General features: G+C 35.6%; 1 protein-coding gene across 1 annotated transcript; it reads left to right on the plus strand.

Moving 5' to 3' along the window:
- Nucleotides 1–4,394: 4,394 nt before the first annotated feature.
- On the plus strand, nucleotides 4,395–10,856 carry LOC149796888 (uncharacterized). The gene is made up of 4 exons (XM_089960297.1): nucleotides 4,395–4,478; nucleotides 5,513–5,572; nucleotides 6,030–6,203; nucleotides 10,543–10,856. The coding sequence occupies exons 1-4, from the start codon at nucleotides 4,410–4,412 to the stop codon at nucleotides 10,708–10,710; spliced, it is 471 nt and encodes a 156-aa protein (XP_089816423.1). The 5' UTR covers nucleotides 4,395–4,409; the 3' UTR covers nucleotides 10,711–10,856.
- The last annotated feature ends 13,210 nt before the right edge of the window (nucleotides 10,857–24,066 follow it).

Raw genomic sequence — 24,066 nt, forward strand, 5'->3', positions numbered from 1 at the left:
TTGTATGTATGCATGTGTCTGTATATATTTATGTATGCATAAATGCTATGTATGTATGCATGTTTATCTGTCTGCCTCTGTCTGTCTGTCTGTATGTATGTATGTATGTATGTATGTATGTATACATGTGTGCATGCATGTATGCATGTGTTCATGTGAACGTGCATGTATATCTCTCTGCCTCTGTATGTATGTATGTATGTATGTATGTATGTATGTATGTATGTATGTATGTATGCATGCGTGTGTTCATGCATATATGTATACATGTGTGCATGCATGTATGCATGTATGTATGTGTTCATGTGTGCGTGCATGTATATCTCTCTGCCTCTGTGTATATATATATATATATATATATATATATATATATATATAAGGCGTCAGCAGAAATTTAAAGATTTATAAGTCAGAAGAAGCGGCTATACTGACAAGCATATTAACACATGCGAGACACCACGCTCCGTGAAGCTTGTTTGCTCTTTAAAGAAATATGTTAAAAAAATTGCAGTGTTTTAAGTTTGTGTTGCTTTAATTTACAGATATTTCCAGTTTGACTCCTGGTTCTACCCAAAAGATGAGTATGGTGGCGTTACAATACGGGCAGCCATGGAAGGTATTTTCCCTGACGGTTTGCGGTAAGATTCAAATCTAAAACCAAACGGAAAATGATGGTAATGAAAGACATATAGATTGAAGCATTGTTTAAATATCCGACATTGCATTCATCAGTGCATCAGTGTATGTTAGTAGTACATGAGGCCAATATAGCGACAATGGGACATTAATGTTAAAACAGGTAAACATGAATATAACGACGGTGGGAATTTAATATGGTGGACCACTATAGCGACAAGAGTATTTGAACATAGGTGACGTCATGGGGTCAGCACTATATATAGGGTGAAATGCATTTATATGGACAAAAGGTTGATAGGGACAAACTAGACATACAGAAACAAACAAATACACATCCAAAGAAAGAACATAGAAACACACAGAAAACAGGGCAGATATGTTCCAAAGAAAGACTCACAAATATAAAAGAGACTCAAAATGAAATGTCTATTGTATGAGTACAAAACATTTATTTGAGAATTAACATGTTCTCTCTGGCCTGTGTTTTGATCCTACCACTATCCATTAAAACATAAATTTGGACATGCAACGAACAGATTTACAAGTTATCTATTTCTTTGGTCTAGAAAACTAATTTTAAAAATTAAAGTTCATGCCTTTCAAAAGAACACTTCATAAACAACGTATTTAAATTTCCTAAAACAATGCCATTTTCTTTCACTCCACAATACGTATTATTTTTAAGAAGCTAAAACAAAACAAGAAACGAACGAGCAAATAGAACAAAGTTCGCGCTTGTCTTTTTATCCGTCACACACGTTGTTTAATTCTAGTCAGCTTCGACTTGTGATGTGATGTGATGTGATGTGATTTTGATTTTTATCGTAGTCATACCGCTACGATGTCTGCAATGTGGCAGTTTATAGTGATGTCTAGCACTGGGGCATCATGCCGCAGACATGTAACATGATGTCCCACCCAGTTACATTATCCTGACACCAGGCAGACCAGTCCTAATACTAACCTCTTAATGCTGAACTCCAGGCGAGGCAGCTGTTAGTACCATTGTTGTAAGCCGTTGGAATGACTCGGCCTAGGATCGAACCCACGACCTCCCACATTCGAGGCTGACGTTCTAACCACTAGCCCCATCGTAGATGTTTCCAGTCACGTACTTCCTTTCATTGGTAGATCTGTTTGTGTATCCATCATGCTAGGTACACTTATCGATACACAGATCAAATGCAGTCATTGTCTTCTTCTCATGGAGGTACAACGTATGCCATATGAATGGTCACTTTCCAACAGTGATGTCAGATTCTTCTCTCATTGTCTGCACGTCCTCTATAGCTCCCAAAAGTTTGGAAGAAGTTAGTTCTGCAGGCGTACTAAACTCTAGACATACAGGAGAGTTCAAACTAGCTGAATACATAGACTCAGACGACCTCGATCTTTGACTAGTTACTGACGGTCGAGTTCCTCTAAAAGTGAGCCAAATGAGTCTGTAATGAAACCTGCTGCTTCCTCGGGTGGAATGTCTGACTTGAAATCTTTAAATTTCACCTCGTATGTGTAAGTTACCATTTTATATTTTCTCGAAGTCGCTGTCTGAAATATTTGGATGTTAAAATACTCTTTGCGGTCTACTGAACCCTTTTCTTTCTCGGACGCACTTTACATGGTGAATGGTAAAATTTAAAGTTTGTAAGTCAGACGTTCCACCAGAGGAAGCAGAAAGATTAATTACGGATTTATTTAACTCACTGTTCATATAACATACGTTCTATCTCCATGGGAAGAAGACAATGACTGCATTTGATCTGAGTATCGATACGTGTACCTAGCACGATGGATACACCAACATATCTACTAATGAAAGGGAGTACGTCACTAGAAACATCTACGCTTTGACACAAGTCATTGCTGACTAGAATTAAACAACGTGTGTAACGGATAAAAAGACAAGCGCGAACTTTTTCCTATTTTCTTAAAAATTAACAGAGTGCCCATGTATATGTTTGAATACATGTTTTGTACCCATACAATAGACTTTTCATTTTGGAGTCTCGATTATATCTGTGAGTCTTTCTTTGGAACATCTCTGCCCTCTCTTCTGTGTGGTTCTATCTTCTTTGTTTGCATGTGGATTTGTTTCTGCATATCTATGTCAACTCTTTGTCCCAATAAATGCATTTCAACCTATAAATAGTGTTAAGCCTATAAACCCCATGACGTCGCCCATGTTCAATTCCTCTTGTCGCTATAGCGGCTCACCATGTTACTACTTATGCTTTAGTGTGCGTATATATATATATATATATATATATATATATATATATATATATATATATATATATATATATATATTCCTTTCACACTGCAATGTTAATCTTTTAACACTGCAATGTTAATCTTTTGAGGAGTACGTCAACGTTTTCCTTGTATTTGTTTACAAATTGCAAAGGGCCATCCTTCTACATTCAGACGTAGTCATAAATAATGATGATGATAATGATAATAATAATAATATTATTATTATTATTGTTATCATTATTATTATTAAAAATAACAGCAAAATTTTAACAAATTGATCACTTAACATTTACTGGAGGTATATCTGCGTAATGTTATGGTTGATTGATAAGTTTGTATATGTGTTTGTGTATTGCTAATTGCTATTCGAGAAATGTCTCATATAACCATAATTCTATGACAAATGTATCTTGGAACAATAAATCATTATTATTTGAAAACATCTTATAGAATATCACCCTAAAAAAATTATTGCAGTACTAATAAATATTATTTTCAGTTATGTCTGGGATGCACTGGATCTACCAATTGCTGCCCACAATAGATACTGGTGAGTTTCGTTTAGAAATAAACAGAAGAAAGAAAAACAGATGCTGAAATACAGAGAGACATTTGGATACACACGGGAAATAAAGATGGATTATTCCACTTGAAATTAGCGGTTAGGGATCTGCACTCTAAATATTGAAACAAATAAGATCTAAATCGGCAAGCACACGATATAAAGACAATGGTGTGTTTGGATCTGGTCTTGTAGCATTTCTTGACATCTATGGAATATTTATTGAATAGTACGGGTGTTGCATTTTCTAACAGTACAAAATATGTTTACATTAGAAACACATGGCTATAAAATGATAATTTTAATGCAACATGATTTTAAAGAGGGGATAGTGTGGGAAAGGAGCGGTCGAAATACTCCATGAATTTATGTGATTATATTTCCTCATTACATCAGAGAGCATCAATTTTATTTTAGCTGTATATATTTCTTATGAAAGTATTAGGAAATGTATGTTGTGTGCGTCCCGCGTGGATCTGAAATACAACATTAGCTGAACATTATAAATCTATTCTGTCATCAAAATATGACATTATTGCAAATTAGTAACTATATTTAGGTTTAAAAAAATATCGAGTTTAACCTTCTCTCTTATAGAATACAATATATAACGAGGTCTTAAAACAAGTATTAATTTAATGCAGTCATCGTTGACTTCTGAAATCATTTTGGCGGACAATTGCAAAGTTTGTTCTTTGTCATGTATATTTTTAAATTTGACGCAGCAAATTCAGTTTCGAGAACTCAAAAGCAAAGATGTCTGAAACATCTCTATAATGGACAATAAGTGACCACAAACATTTGTGCTATAGCGAGGTGTCCTTCATGCACATGTTGAAAATTATAATGAAATTAAGAAGATACTTATCCTTTATGACGAGGTGTATTTATATGAAGGTGCCCACTAAATCATATTTTAATTTTTGTTTCATTCACAGGTCGAGTAAAACCACATATGCGATTCAGAAATGGCGGTATATTCAAATTCCTTCTAGAACCTCCTAGAGCGATTCCCGTGGATCAGGTAAATATGTGACATATAAAAATATGTAGTTGGAATAACACGAAGACCTCACATTATCTTTCTAAACTAAATGAAACAATATTTATTAAAATTTGAATTGGAAACAAAATGAGAGAGAGAGAGAGAGATAGAGATAGAGAGCACAACGGGGAGAGATCAGAAAACTGAAAGTCTGAAAATGATCGGCTCGTAAATATTAATTAAAAGGAGTATTTATTATTAAAGTTCATACAAGTGTTTCACTGAATATATCTTTTGCTAAAAACAATCTAGTTAGGAATCTTTTTTTTAAAAAAATCAATATTCCACGTGTTGTCATCATGTATTGAAGCAAACAAAGTGCTAATACAGCGTTTTCGTCCATTTATATGCCATATTAATATAGCGTGTTCGTCCATTTACAGGCCATGCTATAACAGCGATCATCGTCCATTTATATGCCATGCTAATATAGCATTCATCGTCCATTTAAAGAGCATTGTAATGTAGCGTTCATCGTCCATTTCTAGGCCGTGCTAATATAGCGATCATCATCCATTTATAGGTAAAGATAATATACCGTTCATCGTCCATTTATAGACCATGGTAATATAGCGATCATCGTCCATTTATAGGTCATGCTAATACAGTGTTCATCGTCCATTTCTAGGCCGTGCTAATATAACGATCATCATCCATTTATAGGTAAAGCTAATATAGCGTTCATCGTCCATTTATAGGCCATGCTAATATAGAGATCATCGTCCATTTATAGGCCATGCTAATACAGCGTTCATCGTACATTCATAGGCCATGCTAGCACAGTGATCATCGTCCTTTTATAGGCCATGCTAATATAGCATCCATGGTCCATTTATAGGCCATGCTAATAAATAGTTCATCGTCCATTTATAGGCCATGCTAATATATAGTTAATCGTCCATTTATAGGCCATGCTAATATATCGTTATTCGTCTGTTTATAGGTCATGCTAATATAGCGTTATTCGTTCATTTATAGGTCATGCTAATATTGCATTATTCGTACATTTACAGACCTTCTGGGATTCTTCTTATCAAGATGCTAAGCAGTGGGGGCTTATAATGTACGAGCAGGTAACTGTAAATAACAACAGTTATGCAAAATGTTGACATCCAAGAGGTATACCTGTGGTTTATGCTTAGAAACGTTTGTGTCTTATGCAAACATTTTAAATTAATTATAGTGTCGCGTTTTCTTAAACCGAAGCAAAGTAAAATAATTGTGCTGACGGTTGTTAATTATGTTTTCTTATTTTATATTACGTGTTGTTCAATCTTCGTTCTTGATATACCTCTATAAATGTTGTGAGAACTAAATAAAGCTTACAATCTCGTTTTGAGGAACCTGTATGAGAAATTAAGTGAAAATGGGACCTGATCATTTGTATTGAAAATTCATATATACTATCTGTGAATCAATGTTCACGTCCCTCAAATAAAAAAAACAAACAAACAACCTAGTCAATCTCCAATTAAACGAATACAGTTTTTGTTTTGCCTTCACGTTACAATGCTGTATTTACGCCACTAGGACTGGCTGGATGTCGAGTTCAGTATGAACATAACGAGATCCGACATCTACCTAGGCGGGGAATGGCTGTTGCAGATGGGGGCCGGGGCCAGGAAAAATGACCTGACCATCCAGTACTGTATGTCCCTTCCCAGGCACGCCATGCAGTCATTAGAGATACATGTCGTTACGCAGGTAGGAATTTTATGACAACATTACAGTGTAGAGTAAGTAATACACGTCATATCGTAATTGCGGCTACATCAAGAACTGCCTTTCTCGTGTGTGTGCTGTCGTTCTGGATATATGTGATTACATCCTAGCTTCAGTAAATTAGTTGATGATGAGGAAGGAGGTTAATATTGCCCCACATATTACATTGCAGGATCATTCGCTGTCCAAATTTTAAAGAAAATTATAATTCCATGTTATTAAAATATAGACCTTTATAATTGACCCTATTAACTGCCATGTGCTTACTGTCCCAAAAGCTTTTTATTCTTTAATCTTTCTACACTTCATATGGCATCCACCGTTACAAAAATAGAAATCTAAAGTTGTGGCAAAGATGAAAGTTTTTTTAGTCTTCGAAAGTGGCCCTAAATATTATATTTTCAATGGCATATTGATCTGAAGTTTGTAAATAATGCCACTTTATATTCCATATCTTTCTATAATACGTCCATAATACAGTCACAATACGCCATACACCTTACAAAGTGATACATAGTTTATCTCTCATAGTTTTTCCGTGTTTCAAGTTTCAATGAACCCTTTGAATCCGATGTAGAAGGTAACATGTGGGTGGGTTGTCCTCAAACGGGACTTGTTATCAATCTGTCCTCATATCATATATTTAGCTCCAATCAACCTCAAAAATCAGGAAGATATTCTGAAAACTTTGAATAAATTACGAACTTATTTCCAAAATAGAAATTATCCTACATACATAATTGATTCTGAACTGAAGAAAGCCCTTAATCTTACTCAACATGAGGCTTTAAACACAGCAGAATATAAAATAGAGAGAGATGTAATTCCTTTCACAATACAATATAATCCTTCATTACCTAATATAGGTCGTATAATTAATAAATATTATAGTCTCCTAAATTTATCCAATAAAACTAGCGTCAAATCACTTTTCAAAATTAAACCAGTTCTCGCTTATAGAAGACCCAAGAATTTGCAAGATTTTTTAATCAGAACTAAACAGACAGAAAATAAAAAAATACACTTTTCGTCATCTAAATGTAACAGACACCGGTGTTCTCAATGTGCAAACATAAGAGAAAGTACTTCTTTCAGTAGTGCTAATAGAAAAGAGGTATTTTCTCTACGCGATAACACTAACTGCATATCAACTGATGTGATTTATTTAATAACCTGTAAAAAATGTAGCATGCAATATGTTGGACAAACAGTACAACAAGTCTCTAAGAGAATGAATAATCATCGCTTTCATATAAAAAATTGTAGAGATCCTCAGTTTTCCTCTAATGTTTCAACACACTTTAACACCAATAATCACTCTCTACTTGATTTTTCTTTCATGCCAATAGATATTGTGCATGGTGACATGAATAGACTCATAAAAGAAACTTATTGGATTCATAAGTTAGATACTCTGTATCCTAATGGACTTAATGCTAATGCACTATATAAAATTGTATAATTTACATTGATATATTGTATATCCTTTATAACAATATAATTATATGTATGACTGTTTGTCTCTAGTTTATTTTATTATATATATATATATATATGTGTGTGTGTGTGTGTGTGTGTGTGTGTGTGTGTCTTTCATTTCAAACCCCGAACATGACCTGCCTTTATGGATGTAATACAGCTAATCTGGTTATTGGGGTGGAATAGACCAGATCCAGAATCTGGTTTGCCTATTGGGGCTTTATGGTCCTTTTCGAAGGCATCATCTGCTTATAGTTGTGAAATTGACCTGATTATATGATTGGAATAGAGCTTAGATGCTTATTCGGGTGTAACAGACCAAATCTGCGTACGGGAGTGTAGTAGACCTGATCTACCTGTATGAGTTTAAAAGAACTGATATAAATACCGTGAGGAAAAATAACAAAAACCTAAACACTGTGCACCGATGTCGTGAATGTACAATATAACATATGATGTGGTGCACTGGTGAAGCATTCTACGTGAATTTAAGTATCTGTCGCTGCTTAATCCGGAAACACGTCACTGTTTTATGAGTAGTTTAGCGAAAACATTGAACTCTTCCAAAAGATCGGTAATTTTGTGCATTAACCCTAGGTTTCGTGGCTTTATTTGCTAGCATAGGAAATAAAAGTCAGTTTTGAAGTTTTACCTCTTGTACGCTGTAGTATTTTCTAACTGTTGGAAAAACAAATACACCAGTCACGATGTAGCGTAATGTTTTACTTGTGAAAAATATTATTGGATCTAGCAGCGTTCACCTATCGCTCATTTTACTGCTTGCATACATCTTTCAACATAAATTTGATTCAAAAGCACAGCATAGACAGGTACAGCAAACCTGAAGCAAGATAAATGACTCATAATCGAACAGATGATATTTGTTTTTTTTTTCTTCTCCAGGTGTTGCAATCGAGATGTTCTGATTTTCATCGCTGAAGTAGAATTATATCAATCCAAGTAACCCGCGTGAGAAAAAAAATCGAGGAGAAAATATTATATACACCAGTATGGTGTTCGTATATATATATATATATATATATATATATATATATATATATATATATATATATATGCACCAACATGTCATGAACATATGCAAGAGTACAGTCCTCACCCTCCTTAATTTATCTGCAGCATTTGACACAATAGACCATGAAATATTACTTCACCGTCTCCAGCATGTATTTGGCATTCATGATACAGCCTCACTGTGGTTCAAGTCCTACTTGGTCAACAGACACAAATTGTATCTGCAAATGGAATACATTGCAGCCCAGTTGATCTATGTTGTGGTGTTGCACAGGGGTCTGTTCTTGGACCTGTTCTCTTCATTCTGTACACTCAGCCGCTCTCAAGTGTCATACATCATCATCCAGTGTCTCACCAATTGTACGCTGATGACACCCAACTATACAAATCTAGCCACCCAACTGAAGTTGATGCTACCATCCAAGGCGTAGAGAGGTGCATCTCTGATGTGAAATCATGGATGACATGGAACAAGCTGCAGATGAATGATGATAAAACTGATGCCGTTCTGATCACAACACAAAGGCTTTTTCATTCACATCCTTTACCTCAAACAACAAATATCAGCAACACAACATTAAATTCACACAATCAGTACGAAACCTAGGCGCTACTCTGGACAGTACTCTCACATTGCACCAACATGTCATGAACATTTCCTAGGCTCCATATTTTGTGCTGAGACGCATCAGCTCAATTCGCAAATATCTTTCAGTTGATGCCACTAAAACACTTCTGTGTTCATTAGTACTTTCAAGACTGGGCTATTGTAACTCAATTCTGTCTGGTTCATCTCAATATCTACTCCAGAAACTTCAAAAAGTTCAAAACACAGCTGCTCGGATCATACTTAGAGTACCACAATCAGAGCACACCTTCCCGCTGCTCTGTACCCTACACTGGCTATCCATTCGATCCAGAATCAAACACAAAATTTGTTCTCTGTGCTACGTTTCACTGTCGGACTCTAATCCAACATACCTATCCGATCTCACCCATGTGTACACTCCAGCAAGATGCTTATGCTCGTCTTCTGACAATCGTATACTCATTATTCCCATAATGAAAACAAAGTCATATGGACAGCGTTCTTTTGCATACCAAGGCCCAGCAACGTGGAATGAATAGCCCACTGAACTTAGACACAAAGACACAGTGATCACATTCAAGAGGGCTCTCAAAACTCACTTATTTCGACTGAAAGAACAAACATAAAGACCTAATAATGTATTATTATTATTATTATTATTATTATATATATATATATATATATATATATATATATATATATATATATATATATATATATATATATATATATATATATTAAAAATAACATGGCTTTTTAAGTGTTCTTATAAAGCAATTTGATATACCAATACTGGTGGGATATCAAACTGTGAGTGAAAAAAGAACAGAAAATTAACTTGCACCAAGTAACCTTAAAGGACATGGGACGTCTCAACGGTTTGGTGTAAACGTTCCATGGGATGTTAATGAAAAATGTACACATCTTGTGGTATATTAGTGATACAGCGTTCATAATACTACACACACACACACACACACACAAACACACACACACACACGTGCGCGCGATATGGAAAAATGTGTCGTTTTCTAATTATGATAATTTGCCACTAACTGTGAACCAGTTCAGATTGCAGCTTTAACTCACAGTATTCATGCAAAATACTGCAATTCCAAAAGTAAGTGAAAGGAACTAGATATTTGATTGTATAAAGAGACAGTGAAAACAGTCTACTTCATTTCTTTGCGTAAACTACGACTTTGTGTATTATATTTTCAGCTGGCGTTTGACGATGGGGTTGGTCCAGCGGGTGAAATATGGACGACGTACACAGAAATCTCGGGGTACTACTTTGGTATAATTCTGGCCGCAAATCTATCAGAGATGTATCCCTTGACTTCGCAGGATACTGGATTTGAAGTAATCTCAATCGTTTTTTATGTATAAAAATATTTAGTTTTGTGATCATTTACATCAAATTGACCAATTGAACAGGGACTATGTTGAAAAGTTCCTACCCAATCCCATTAATGTCATATTCAGACAGTAAGAAATATGCGCGCACACGCACACAATAAATATATAATCAATTATGTGTGATTTTATATGTGTTTCTATTGTTATTTTCCATGATTATGTTGAATAGAAATAATAGACGTTTTTTATTTTTCCCTTTGTCAAGCTGTATTAGTTCATAATAACATGTTTTTTCTTTGTATCTAGAGAATGCACACAATGAATCACCACTTCACCCATCCCTTTCCGAGAAAACTCGAGACTGGCCGAATTTCTGAAATCAGGCTGTGGCATAGAGCTTCCATTTAAATATCAGTAAAATTGGATTAAACAATTAGCTCATGTAATTATACCTCCACTTATTTTAGCATATCCCTTCTACCTCATGTTGGCGATGGGGCTATGATGGAAAAGGGGCATAACTCTTCTGAAAATAGAGCGAGGCCATGATCGGCATGAATATCTTCTGATCATGGTCATACTATATGCTAAGTATCACAGTAATACACAACAAATTGCAAGAATAGTCGTACTAACACAGGTATTATTTATATATACAAGCCACAAAGAGCAATAACTCTTATTTAAAAATCATCATGGTAGTACTAACATTTGCCAAATCTCCATCATTAGAAGATACCATAATATTGTATCAAGTTTCAAAGCTATCCTTACAAAAACCCAAGGCAAATCACATTCAAAACATTCTGTCTTACAATGTATCAGCTGCATGAGAAAACGGACAATACCTTAGCCGAAATAGTCAAATAAAAGTAATTTTTCAATATGTACGTCTTCACGAGTGTAAAATGTATAAAATTTCGTGTCGATCAATTGAAAACGGAGACTCGTTGTGTTGAACAAATTTCTGCAATATACTACACCAGGCTCAGAATCCGTAAAGACGGATGGAAAGACGGACACGAAGATTCCTGTTAACCCTATCCCATTCCGTTACGTCGCCTCCCCCCCCCCCCCGTCAAAGTATAACGATAAATTCTTTATATGACAGTATTTCAACACACATAGAAGCTAGATACGAATGTCGTGATAAACTAAGCACGATTAACTGAATACACTAAATTATATATTTAATAGATCTATGGATAATATTTTCATTGCAAAATTGATTTCATCCTTCCAGTTCGGAACCCCGAAAGTTTTCAGCTACAATGAAGGACACTCAGTGGCTATGAATTCTTCTGAGCAGTAATCCTCTGAAACTGCAAAATTGTCCGAAAGAAGCTCCGTGTGTGTGGTATACAAGTTCCATATTTCAAGTTGGGTAGGTGACAAGTGACCAAGTTGCAGATACTGTGTATGTGTAAATTATTTAGAAACGAAATGGGGTCTTGGGTTGCTTTAAATAAAAATAAACTCCTAGTTAAATATAATCGATATCAGCATATTTAGTACAGTTAATACAAAGTTCCAGAAATATGTATTTGTATACGTCCACTATAGGGTGGAGCATCATTTGATAATATATTGTCCGTCCGTCTAATCAGCGTCTGTCCGTCTGTCTGTTACCAATTCAGTTTCTGCAAAATAACTCAACTTGTTCATCGTCAACAGTTAACAGACTCTGTGAATGCCTTGCATTTATGGTGAGTAAGAAACATTCGATTTCGTCGTCAAAATGTTAAAGGTCCAGTTCATCTGGACTAAAAGAAGACAATTATTTCTGCACCAAAAATTAAGTTGGTGAGCACGTACCTAGACTAACCTTTGTGGAGTTATTGCACTTAAAATATGAAAGAGGCGTATTGCTTGGAGGAAGTTGTGTTGGTAGTGTGGGGTGGGTGGGTAAATATAAAAGGCCATTGTAACAAATTACTTGGGTTTAGCAAAGTAAGATTTGCTCTAGAATAAGATTTTTCATTAAACTATGTGGACGACTTTCACTCAGGGTGATAAAGGACCTGTAGATTATGGAGTTGAAAGATTATTCGTCATGGCCATGGTAAGTGTAATAAGAAAATATTCTTGTTCATTAAAAAGCTAATGGTTTGTACAAATTAAATTTAGTTCAAAACCGCACGCTTTGTTAAAAGGTCGAGCTCTTGAAGGCAGGTTGTTCAATAGTCAACGATGCCTTCCTTGGCTAAAGTATACGTTTATTAAACAAGGGGTAGGCGTATAATATGACGTTCGAGTACTCTCGTTTGCAACACCTCTATTTTTCTCACCGTTTTCTTACCGCCGTATGTCGTGTAGAGTCTTAACCCCTATTATTTTGATGGACTGATCTGTCATTTTTCCTGCCTCTAGACCAATATTTTAATGAACTGATCTGTCATCATTTCCTAATTGTGCCTATACCGAGATATGATTTTATTTGTTCAACAACCATATTTAATGTCATTGCCCAAAGCAAATACTTTGAGAAAGCATTTTCCAACTCCAGTACTATCTTATGGTATGTTTTACCAAGCATTTTTAAGTAAACGATAAATCGAAAGGTGTTAAATACTAAAATATATGATTATCTCCCATATAAACAAATTGCGCCTTAAAGAATAAGTTTTGTACTTTTGTTTTCTTAGTATATTTATTTAAGGATAATGTTCTGAAATCTAGTTTCATACACTTACAACATCTATGCCGTATACTTATATATGCTGTCTTGACTTCGTGAATTGTTTTAACTGCATTTTATAGTCGCCAATTTTGTCTTGGAGGCATGAAAATAGAATAGATTATTGTATCTGAGTTACCTAAAGTGTATTATTAGTATTACTTTTTATTACTAGTACTACAACTATTACAGTCATTTAAAGTCATAGAATGGGCATGTATGGTGCGATGGTTCAGCGGTTCTGACCTTGTATTGTCGTCTTTCATTTTACAGTAGATTTTGAGTGCATGTGTCTCACTAATTTTTGCTCAGCTATATCAGCGACCTTCATTCAATTCAGCTTCGCTTAAATTGTAAATACAATTTGTACACCTCTGTAAATAAACGTAATTATTACAATATACCTGAAAAGACATGCCTCAAACGTGCCTTTAGTCGTATGCAAAGTTGACATGTTTGGCACGTATAAACTCCATTTTATTTGAAAGAAATGATTCATCGAATTGCTCAGGAAAGATCGACCATCAGCCTCCACGGAATTCATGCGACCTATTTTTGATTTATGTTTTTTTTTCTGCATATATGTAGCGTGTTTACGAAAATACTTCTTGCTCACAAACTTCAGCTTTTCCTTATCGGGCATGAAACAATTTACTTTGTTCTTTGTACCTATATTTGTTAGGAAGAACGAGCTCCTTATATATGATGAAGTAAACAAATGGGTCCCGATGTCCCCCAAAGAGTCCAGAAAGTCTTAGTGTAAGGTGACCTAGAAATTCACCTTCAGGGAAGTCTGTTGAACAAGTGAATTTTGCTTTTTTTCGTGAATAGTGTCTTAACCCCAAATATCTACTGCACCATAGGAAATGATGGCACTGCGATCCTACGCTTTAATTCACTGAACTGAAGTTAGAAGACGTGGATAATAATATTATCAACTTTAATGATTCGTACCTACCTGTTTATATATATATATATATATATATATATATATATATATATATATATATATATATATATATATATATATATATATCCAAATCCATTGTATACATTATTAATGGGATCATTCTCACTGCTGAATAAATAACATGACAGTCTTCCAGTCTTTTTCTTGTGCTTCACAATTTGGTGAAATGTTCCTCTAAAAATAGGTCTTCTTTAAAATGCATTTATTTGACGATACTTCGAAAATAACAATTGCAGTATGATTGTCCGAGAGCAATTCCATTGGATATTTATACTTATTCACACACATGATTATTACAGTATTTCTCAATCGTGCTACCGGGGACCCGGGTGGCTAAGTGGCCTAAGGTGCCTGCCTTTGCCAATCACTGACATCTCACCTCCAGTTGTCACACACACACCTTCTCTTTTATTAGGGGCAGGGTGGGCGCTGTTTTAGTTCACTCTTTTCCTATGGTATTAGATATGAATGTTTCAGGTCCTGATTGTTTAATATTTCTGAACTCCAAAGACTGTTTAAACCAAAGTCGCAGTATCCGATTGCAAACCATCATTTACATCCTCACTGTGGGGGCCTGGTACAACCGATTGACTGATTAACTGTAAAAACTCCTTTCGTTTGTATTTATGTCATAATTAAATTTGTCTTTGACTGTTGAGATTGTGTTACGACTCTATAGTCCTATATTAAGTAAGAGATAGAAGAGAAACCAACAAGTTTATTAAAATCAATAAATAAATGTATTTTTTTCTCAAAATTTCAGAGTGAAAATTTAAGAAGAACTTAATGTTGTGAACTAAATCCCAAATTATCCTAAACGTTCTATTACAGGTCCAAAATGTGCATTGTCTTCCGAATGAATTTCAATAATGAATTTGCTGATATACCAATAGTTTTGAGTAGGTTGATATGTTAACAGTCTTGAGTAGGTTTATGTACCAACAGTCTTGAGTAGGTTGATGTACCAATAGTCTTGACTGTGTTGATGTACCAATAGTAGTGATGTATGACAATGACGTTATTCAGAATGTCTTTGAATCAATTCGCAATAATCACAAAACAATGATTTAATCTAAAATGTCAATAAGCATTTGGCAATGGCAACGAATGACATTTAATTAATGATTATCTCAGATAATATCTCAACACATTAGTAAATAATTCTACGGACTGATCATAAGGAGGAATGAATAATTTTGTTGACAACAAACTTATATAAAAACCTAAGGCAAAAACTGACCAGGATGTGGGTCAGAAATTCTCTCTTAGAACATTCTAAATTTCTAAAAGGAAACTAGACATTGAACTCAAATAGTATATTTATAACTTAGAAAATGACGAAAACAGGTAAACAACAAAATTCTCTCATCAATTATGGACAAACTTACATTTGAAATCAGAGCCACAGTTAAGAAGATTAGAATCTTCATTTGAAAGGAGTTTCCCGTTTAATAACTACAATGTTTCATGGACAGTATGTCCAATTACTAGTCCAAAAGGAATCAAACATAACGATTCTTGAACTGTTTCTCTAATAGTAAATATCAGCAAATGAACATTCTCACCCCAGTCTTTTCCTCCTCAAAGCAATATGACCGAATCATATTCCTCAAATTTGATGAAAATCTTTCCAATGTATCCTGACTGTATCAGGGTGATAGACAGGCGATTTTTATTGATGGATGCCTAATATACGCTAAGCTTGTTGGAAAATTATAAACATACAGTTTGACCCTAGAGAAGACTGGACAGATTTGAGAAGGCCAATATATGTTAAAATGTTTATCAAAGCTTTTATTATTGTTTTAATTTTGATATTTATCAAAGGAAAGGCCTCTGGAAATCTTGTGCACTCACACATTATGGTCAATACGATGTCTGACTTGGTATTATGGTAACCGGCCAACATATTCTTTCAGTATTCTGCTTAAATGATTCGTCAAACGCAGGAATAGATTGCCGACGAATCTTTGGTATCTTCTGATTAGGTTATCCTACCACTTGACAAGTGTGTCAAGACCAACAGAATTTAGGAACATCACTTTTAACTTTCGGCCAATAAAAATTATTCAAGATTGCGTAACAAGTGTTACTGACATTAAGCGAAGTGAGTGTAATGACATAGACTACGAATTTATCTGACAATGGAACAATTGGTAGTTCACTGATCATTCGTCACCAGCGGGTTCCTTATTTAGTCTTAATTGTTTAGAAGACCCCTTTCCTCCGAAATGTAACAAACTAGGGCTTGTGTGGCTTCAATTTTGCTAATAGCCTTCTAAAACAAATATATCTCCGAATCCTGCTCCTTTTTGCCTTATTTCTCACTAGTTCATTGCTATGTAATAAATGAATACCTTCAATACGTCTAGAAGTCACTGCTTCGACAGCCATGTGTCCATGAGACTAAGCCTGATGCCAAATTGAAACAATGACGAGGAGCATTAACAAAACCTCACTCTACTCCTAAATAAGAAGACTCGCTGAAAGATGACTTCGCATACAAATGCGAAGTGCCTGATAACAAAAGACTATTAAATGTCCCTTAATACTGCACTAGGGATAGGCTTGACAGAATCACCAGTATTTATCCATAACAGGATCGGACTGAGGCTTGATTGTCCTAACACATATATTACTTTCAACTTCAAACATTGTATTTGACCTCTTTGAAATAGGAGCGTTTGGAATAGCTCTGTATTTCTTCTGTTCTTATTTTTCAAATCTGTGGCAATCTGAAATGACGCGCCTTTCAACTAATGTCAGCTGTCCGAGTTTTTTTATAACTGTGTTGCATTCTCTCTCTCTCTCTCTCTCTCTCTCTCTCTCTCTCTCTCTCAGAGCATTTCTTATTTTCTCTCTATATCTATATGCCTATCTTCTCTATCCATCTCTCTCTCTTTGCATATAGTATTTCTAAGTCACTTTGTTCTCTCCTTGTGTGCGTCTTCTTTCCTCTTTCTACAATCGCATTTCTATCTTTTCTGTCTGCATTTGCATTTATATCTCCCTTTACTCTTTGTGAGTTTGCATTTTCATCATCTATTCTGAAGCTGTTGTTTTCTTAATTCCAGTTACGTCACGTTTGTTTCATTGTAGTTCTTTTAAGTTCATATCAAAACCAGAGAGGACTTATTAATCAAACCCAAAGCATTATCATCCAAACTTTCCTTACCCACCAAATCCTGAATCAAATTATTAATATCTCCAGTTTTGTTAAATATGATTTCACTTCAGAAAGTTCATAATGCTTAAGTAGCTCAAACAAGCAACCCGCCCTTTTTCAGAGACTCTAACTCTCCTTAGTTAGGATTTAAACAGAGGTCTCCATTTTAAACGACATAGTGAAGGCTTCCTGGTTTCACGAAATTTACATCTCTAAGTTACAAAGTGAAACTTTAAGAGGAACTTGCAGTATTGTGAGATTAATCCTAAATAATCTTAAATGTTCTCACAAGTCCCAACTTTTAGAATGTTCTAAATAAATTCCAGTATTAAATGTTCTGATATACCAATAATATTGAATATCCTAATGTACCAACAGTCTTGATGTATCACAATGATATATTCCATAATGCCTTTGAATGACTTTACAATAATTCGAAAGTAGTGTTTTAGTCTCAAACGTCAATGAGCACTTTGTAGTTCCAACGAATAATTTGAATAGATGAGCCCTATCAAATTATATCTGAAATCAACCGTAAACGATTCCACAGAATGAACTTAAGACAGGAATAAATAATTGTTTACTAAATCCTCTTCATATTCAAATTGACATCTGACCTATAACGCAACATAATGTTTTGGAAACATTCATTAATTTGTAACCAAGATCAGGCTTTGAACTTAAATTTTAGTAAACATCTTGCTTATTATTTTAAATCAGGTAGACATTACATGATAAAAGTCAGATACGCAAGACCTCTTCCCTCAACAACGGATAAGGGTCAAGCACACACTATAAATAAAATATACATAACCTTTAGGTAAAAGTGAGGTTTGCCGTGCTTGTGTCAAGTGTTTAGGACATATTGTGAGAAAAGGTTATGTATACCTTGTAGAAGTTAAGGTCAGGTCTATATCTCTGAATTCCCAGTGCCTATGAGTAAAATACAGCTGATCCGATTTTGTGTATGACCGGATATTATTGGAAAGTTTCATCACTTTTTTTCTCATAGTTGCTGAACCTCTGACAAATTTTTCCAGTACAGTTTCTTTAGTGTGACAAATGTCAGGATTGTTGTGACTAATTAAAAGCCATACTTTCAAGTGAACTGTTTTTTAGCACCATATTTCGACCAATTATGGAAACTGTATGTTGATACAATTGATGTGTGGGATGGGGACTACTAATTCAAGAAGATAAAGATGATGTGGATCCTCCACTGTGCTATTTTTCTTCTTTTTTTAAAAAACCAACAAAATAAACAAGAATCAGAGATATGATTAAAAAATCAAGAAACAATCTTTGACTTTGATATTTACAACAATTTGAAGTGTGCATTAGTTCAGCTCCTTCTCCAATTATTGTAGTCGATGAACACAATCCCTTAATTTCATTATAAAATCAACAACAAAAAAATCGGAGAATGTTGAGGTGATGCTGCAAGGATACAATATTGACATGAGACACATAGGAAAAGATAATGTGAATGCAGATGCACTTTGACGAGCATACAAGTATATATTCCTTTATTTTGTGTAATTAAGCTGAGTGTCATGTTTCCGAGTAAGACAAATTTTGCTCTTATTAGACTTGTAACCTTCCGATGGAAGGGTCTCTGGATATTTCGGATTTTATCAGTTGTGACTTGATGTGTGTTTTATTTATCCTAACTATTAGACCTTCAAATCATGAAGAATATTTGTATAAACATAAGTAAGTTTTTTTTATAGCCTCCTATACATTTGCAAGTTCTATAAATTAAATTGTCCTGTTCATACCACAGAAATGTATTTTTGCGAAGAAAACATTTATGTCCTCGGACTAATGAGCTATGCTCATTCATAGGAAAAATGAAGTCGGAAATATAATTTATGGACTTTTATTGCTGTTCTTACAGGAAAACTTTCACTATGCACACGCTTCTGTAAAGTCAGATAGGTCACGTATTCATGTATTATGACCGCACGGCCAAGTTTGCTCTCAATGTCATTTTTCTAATATAAATTTCCAAAAGTTTCCCTATATTTTGAGCTAATCAGACACTACAGTAAGGGAAGGAACATCTTACGTCTACAAATCCAACAATAAACAAAAGAGCCGAGAAGCAAACTGGACTATAAAATTTTGAATGAGAGGGAATTTATCAACGAGCTGAATACGAGAAAAAAGAAAAAAAGAACAGTTGAAACAAAGGTCTTGAAATGAGTTAACTACATGTCTACTTTGTGTGGTTGCCAGATTTGAAAACGTTTATAGTAAGCATAACACATGGTCTGGTCTGTGCAATTTGTAACTATGAAGAGATAATCAAATTGTTTTTACCTATTTCCAGACTGAAAAAATGGATAAAAACAATGGGTGGCAAATATCAATGTCATAACAATGTCCTGGAGGAACGCTGAACAAGAAAAAACAACAAAAGCAACAACAACAGCAACAACGACAAAATTAATTAATTAATTAATTAATTAATTAATTAATAATAATAATAATAATAATAATAATAATAATTCATATAATTAATTAAGAATTATTTACCGAAGACTTAAGAACAGGTGAAAAACTGATACCTCAGTCAAGATTTCGTTGAGTAGGTTATATTTATTTTCAAATAAATTTTTTTCATCATTACGATTTCCAAGAATTGAATTGACCAGACCGTTTAAAAAAATTTGGGGTTCATACTTGTATGAACCGAAAACAACATGATATAGCCCAGACTAATGGCACTACGTCTTCCCATATTGACATTAAAATTTAATCTGTGTAAAATATTTACTAGCTGCATCAACGAAAGCTTGTTTACATCAACTACGAGAGCAATGTGATCATATCATGTATATAAAATATAGCTGTGAAGAAAGAAGAAAATACAGAACAAATTCGACTTTATTAAATTCTGAACATATAAAGCTAAACGTTTGAGCTATAAAAATAAAGGTAGTCAGCAGAGAGAGAGAGAGAGAGAGAGAGAGAAATCACTATATCTGACATTCCGAAGGTACGTTCAAGTTACATTATGGCACGTACTTTGTAACCAGGGCCGGTTCAAGGGCATTTTGCACCCTATGCGTAACTTCCACCTTGCCGGGGCATCGCTCATTAAAAAATGTTCATTGCTATGAATACACGTTGGTCTTGATAATTCATTAATGTCATTATTTAGTCAACATATTTAATGATAATAAATGAAACACCTGACAATGTACTTGATTTTCGGCGCCTATTTCGCCTATTGGGTTAAATTGGCCCAGTTGTAATATTCTTCTACATAACACTAAGACGAGTCGATTATTCGGTCGGGACTTAATAACTGATTTCGCTACAGTCGTATTTAGATATGGTGGATCTTGCTCATTTTTGTCACTGCGTGATAAAGCGTGGTCGAGAGAGCGCGACATGGGTTTATATACTTCTGGAGTATCGGATTCTGGCTCATTTTTTCTTAGAGGGTGTGTGGTGACTCCAGCGCAGAAAAAATGGGGTTGTTTTAGATCTATATGGTGGCTCACTGCATGATAAAGAATGTTCCCTGTCCATATACTAGGGGTTTCTGCCTCACTTTTTATGTTGTGTTTGAGGACTGCTTGTAATATAGGGAAGATGTCTCTTCAGTGTTATCCATGGAGTGTAGATCGATTGGGATTGAGGGATCTGAGTTACGTACCTGAGATGATTTATTGTGAGGAAAGCGAAGACGAATGTGAGAATGAGGAGTGAGTGAGACGCATAGTCATCAGCGTCCGGTGCAGCGGTACAATAAGCAGTATTACATCAAAAATAAGCTGAAGCGTTTTCATTTGTCAGAGTCACAGCGAGGTCAGTTTTACTATTGGCTGAATAATATGACTCGAGTTCAGCTACTAGGTCATGTGAAAGTTGTAAAATTTGAGTATGTGTTCATACGTATATTTAAGAAGATGGGTCTTCACGAGCATGCGGCGAAATGTAAGACGGTCTAGGCGAAGAGTTTAAGTGAGGAGTACTATAAGATTATTTCTGATGCGTTGTCGTCGGAGACGTAGACTCTCGAGACAAAGGAGTCCATGATGCTGTGGGAATCCCCGAGACGAATTTTTCATGATAACCAAACCATTTGATGAGCGATTTTTCGCCTTTGGTAGAGATGACGTTTTCTACTCTGAAGAATTTTCTTTTGTAATTCCTGCTCGTAAAAAGAACCCTGGATGGGCTCTCCTGAGGAATCTTTGTACGTGACCGAAACTAAATGTTCTTCAGTCCATTTACGGGTGTATACCTTTTCGAAGGTAGTTTTTTATTCTGCTGATTCTGACGTTGCCTCCTGCTTTAAATTTAGATTTTAAAAAATAAGGCCTCTTTGACATACTTTTTTTGGTGTGCCGAACAGGCTTCCGTAGGTGTCATTTTTATACTTCGATGCCATGTATGATCGTACTGGTCGACGATGTCTGGCAAAATTGTCTAAGTATCGGTTGGTGTTATCGCTGGTAAATCTCTTCAACGTGCAATTTTTGAGAGTTCTATTAAACCGTTCTACGACGGCCGCTTTGATTTGATTGTGTTTGCTGTACAAGATGATATTATTTTTTGAAGACAATCTGAGACGGTTTTGTTTTAAAATTCACTACCATGATCTGCCCATAATTTATCGGGCTTTCGTACTCCTACAATGCTATCAAACGCTTTAACGATATAATTTCCTTTTGTTTTTGTTTTATTAGAGGAACTTCCCATGCGTAATTGCTGAACACATCGATGACCGTCATGATATATTTGAAATAATCGTTGTAAGCGCTGTAATCTTTCATGTCAGTGAGCTCTGCCGACCATATATCGTCTGCCGCGACCACGACAACTCTGCTTGGTGATAAATGCTTGCATTTATGTTGATGTCGTTAATCTGCGATCGTCGAAAGATCTTCTATTACGCCTGACTTTTCATTTTACCTGGAATCTCGATGCCCAGTTTATGTTTGGTACAATGATGCCACGCACAAGAGCTGGATCTACACGTTCTCTGAAAGTTTTGGTTAGAGTGTTTCTAAATCCCTCAGCATGACTTGATCGCATCGCGCTTGGTCGTCGATATTATCTCTGTAACACATACCGTATTGCATCGCGATGGCATAGACGTCGTTGTAGGGCTCTTGACCGGACAGGGGCTGATCGTTTTCATCCAGTTGTGTTCTAAGTGATTCTATGGTTCGATATATTTATGTACAGGCAATGTCTATCCGCCACGGCGCCACCGAGAATTTGTCTCTAGCCGCAGCATTTACAGTCTCACACGCACATATTTCTTTCCACGCGAAGATCTTTGGAGCTCGTGTCGATGGCACGGTCCCTACAATGGTACATTTTTATATAGAGCCATGACACTAAGTCTCACACAACTCTGTTGTCATCAGCAAAGTTGCACATAGTCTATATTTTAGAGGTCTCTGCTGGTGACGCTGATACTGCTGACGTTTACTTTACTGGTGACAATGTATGATGCTTTGGAACTACATACTATAGGCCTCGATTTGATCACGATACCATAATGTTATTGTGTGCATTATTTTAGTGAAAAAATGACTTCAAGGGGTAATTTTCCTCCATACCTATTTTGGATATAATCGATGCAGTACCATCCATTCTGCTACAGGCACACCGTCTTTCATCATCGCTATATGTGTGGCTCCGGTGAAAGTTCCAGTTGCTGCGGAAAATCACAACCGAGCAAGAACCGATGTAAATATATATTTTGCGCCATCGTCTTCACTAATGGAATTATAGCACTGGAAATATAACCACCAGTGTGGTTTCAAAACCATCTTGTCTCTTTTGGTATTTACTCATTGTCTATAACATTGAAGTTCACTTTTCCATTATGCACGTCCAGCGTCATGAATCGGTCTGAGGTAACCAGCGCGTAGCACACATAATCACCACACAGATTTTCAACCGTCCATCAGAAGCTCATTGCCTGGATTGGTGGAGAATCTCCATGACCTGGTTACCAGAGCAGCAACAAACTGTTGCATGTAAATACGTTGTTGCTCAAAGTAAAGTTTTTTTGGTTAGTCTGGCCAACGTGGATTCTAATTGGAGCATGTGAGCAGGTGAAAGTGTAATTTTTGAAATCCACAATGAAAGTCACGCCATGGTCAATTGTCCATCTGCCACTCCGTTCGCTCTGTACATGTACAGTATGGGAGAACCTCTTTACAGAACAAGCGTATGCTTGACGCCTCTGACCACCGTTCCGATATCCATGCACACTCCAAAGACGCAGCTATTTAGAAGCATCATGGAGATCTCATGGCCGACGTATGTGAGAGCACGTCGAGCTTCGAATCCTACGTTGCAAGTAGAGGTATTTGCCTGTCCCAGCGTGGATTAGATACTGTTGTTAAATACGGCTCATATTGCCGAGTTTACTGTCATATCAACCAGAAGATACGCAACAGATCCGGCTTTAGCTGTTCTGTACACGATAACGTTAGCTCTTTCTGCCACTGTCAGCGCAGTGGCATTGACTGGAGGTGTTGCAGTGCGAAATTCTTTACTCACAGCAGCTCCGGTGTTGGTATCTCTGAACCACCACGT

The sequence above is a fragment of the Sinohyriopsis cumingii genome, chromosome 6 (assembly GCF_028554795.1).
Source record: "Sinohyriopsis cumingii isolate HCF-2022 chromosome 6, ASM2855479v2, whole genome shotgun sequence".
Taxonomy (NCBI): Eukaryota; Metazoa; Mollusca; class Bivalvia; order Unionida; family Unionidae; genus Sinohyriopsis; species Sinohyriopsis cumingii.

What these genes read in the sequence shown, in the direction of transcription:
- LOC149796888 (XM_089960297.1), top strand. Translation starts at nt 4,410, where the DNA reads ATGCGATTCAGAAATGGCGGTATATTCAAATTCCTTCTAGAACCTCCT. An exon ending in GGCTTATAATGTACGAGCAG is followed by an intron (nt 5,573 to 6,029) that starts GTAACTGTAAAT and finishes TTACGCCACTAG; the next exon opens with GACTGGCTGGATGTCGAGTT. An exon ending in AGATACATGTCGTTACGCAG is followed by an intron (nt 6,204 to 10,542) that starts GTAGGAATTTTA and finishes TTATATTTTCAG; the next exon opens with CTGGCGTTTGACGATGGGGT.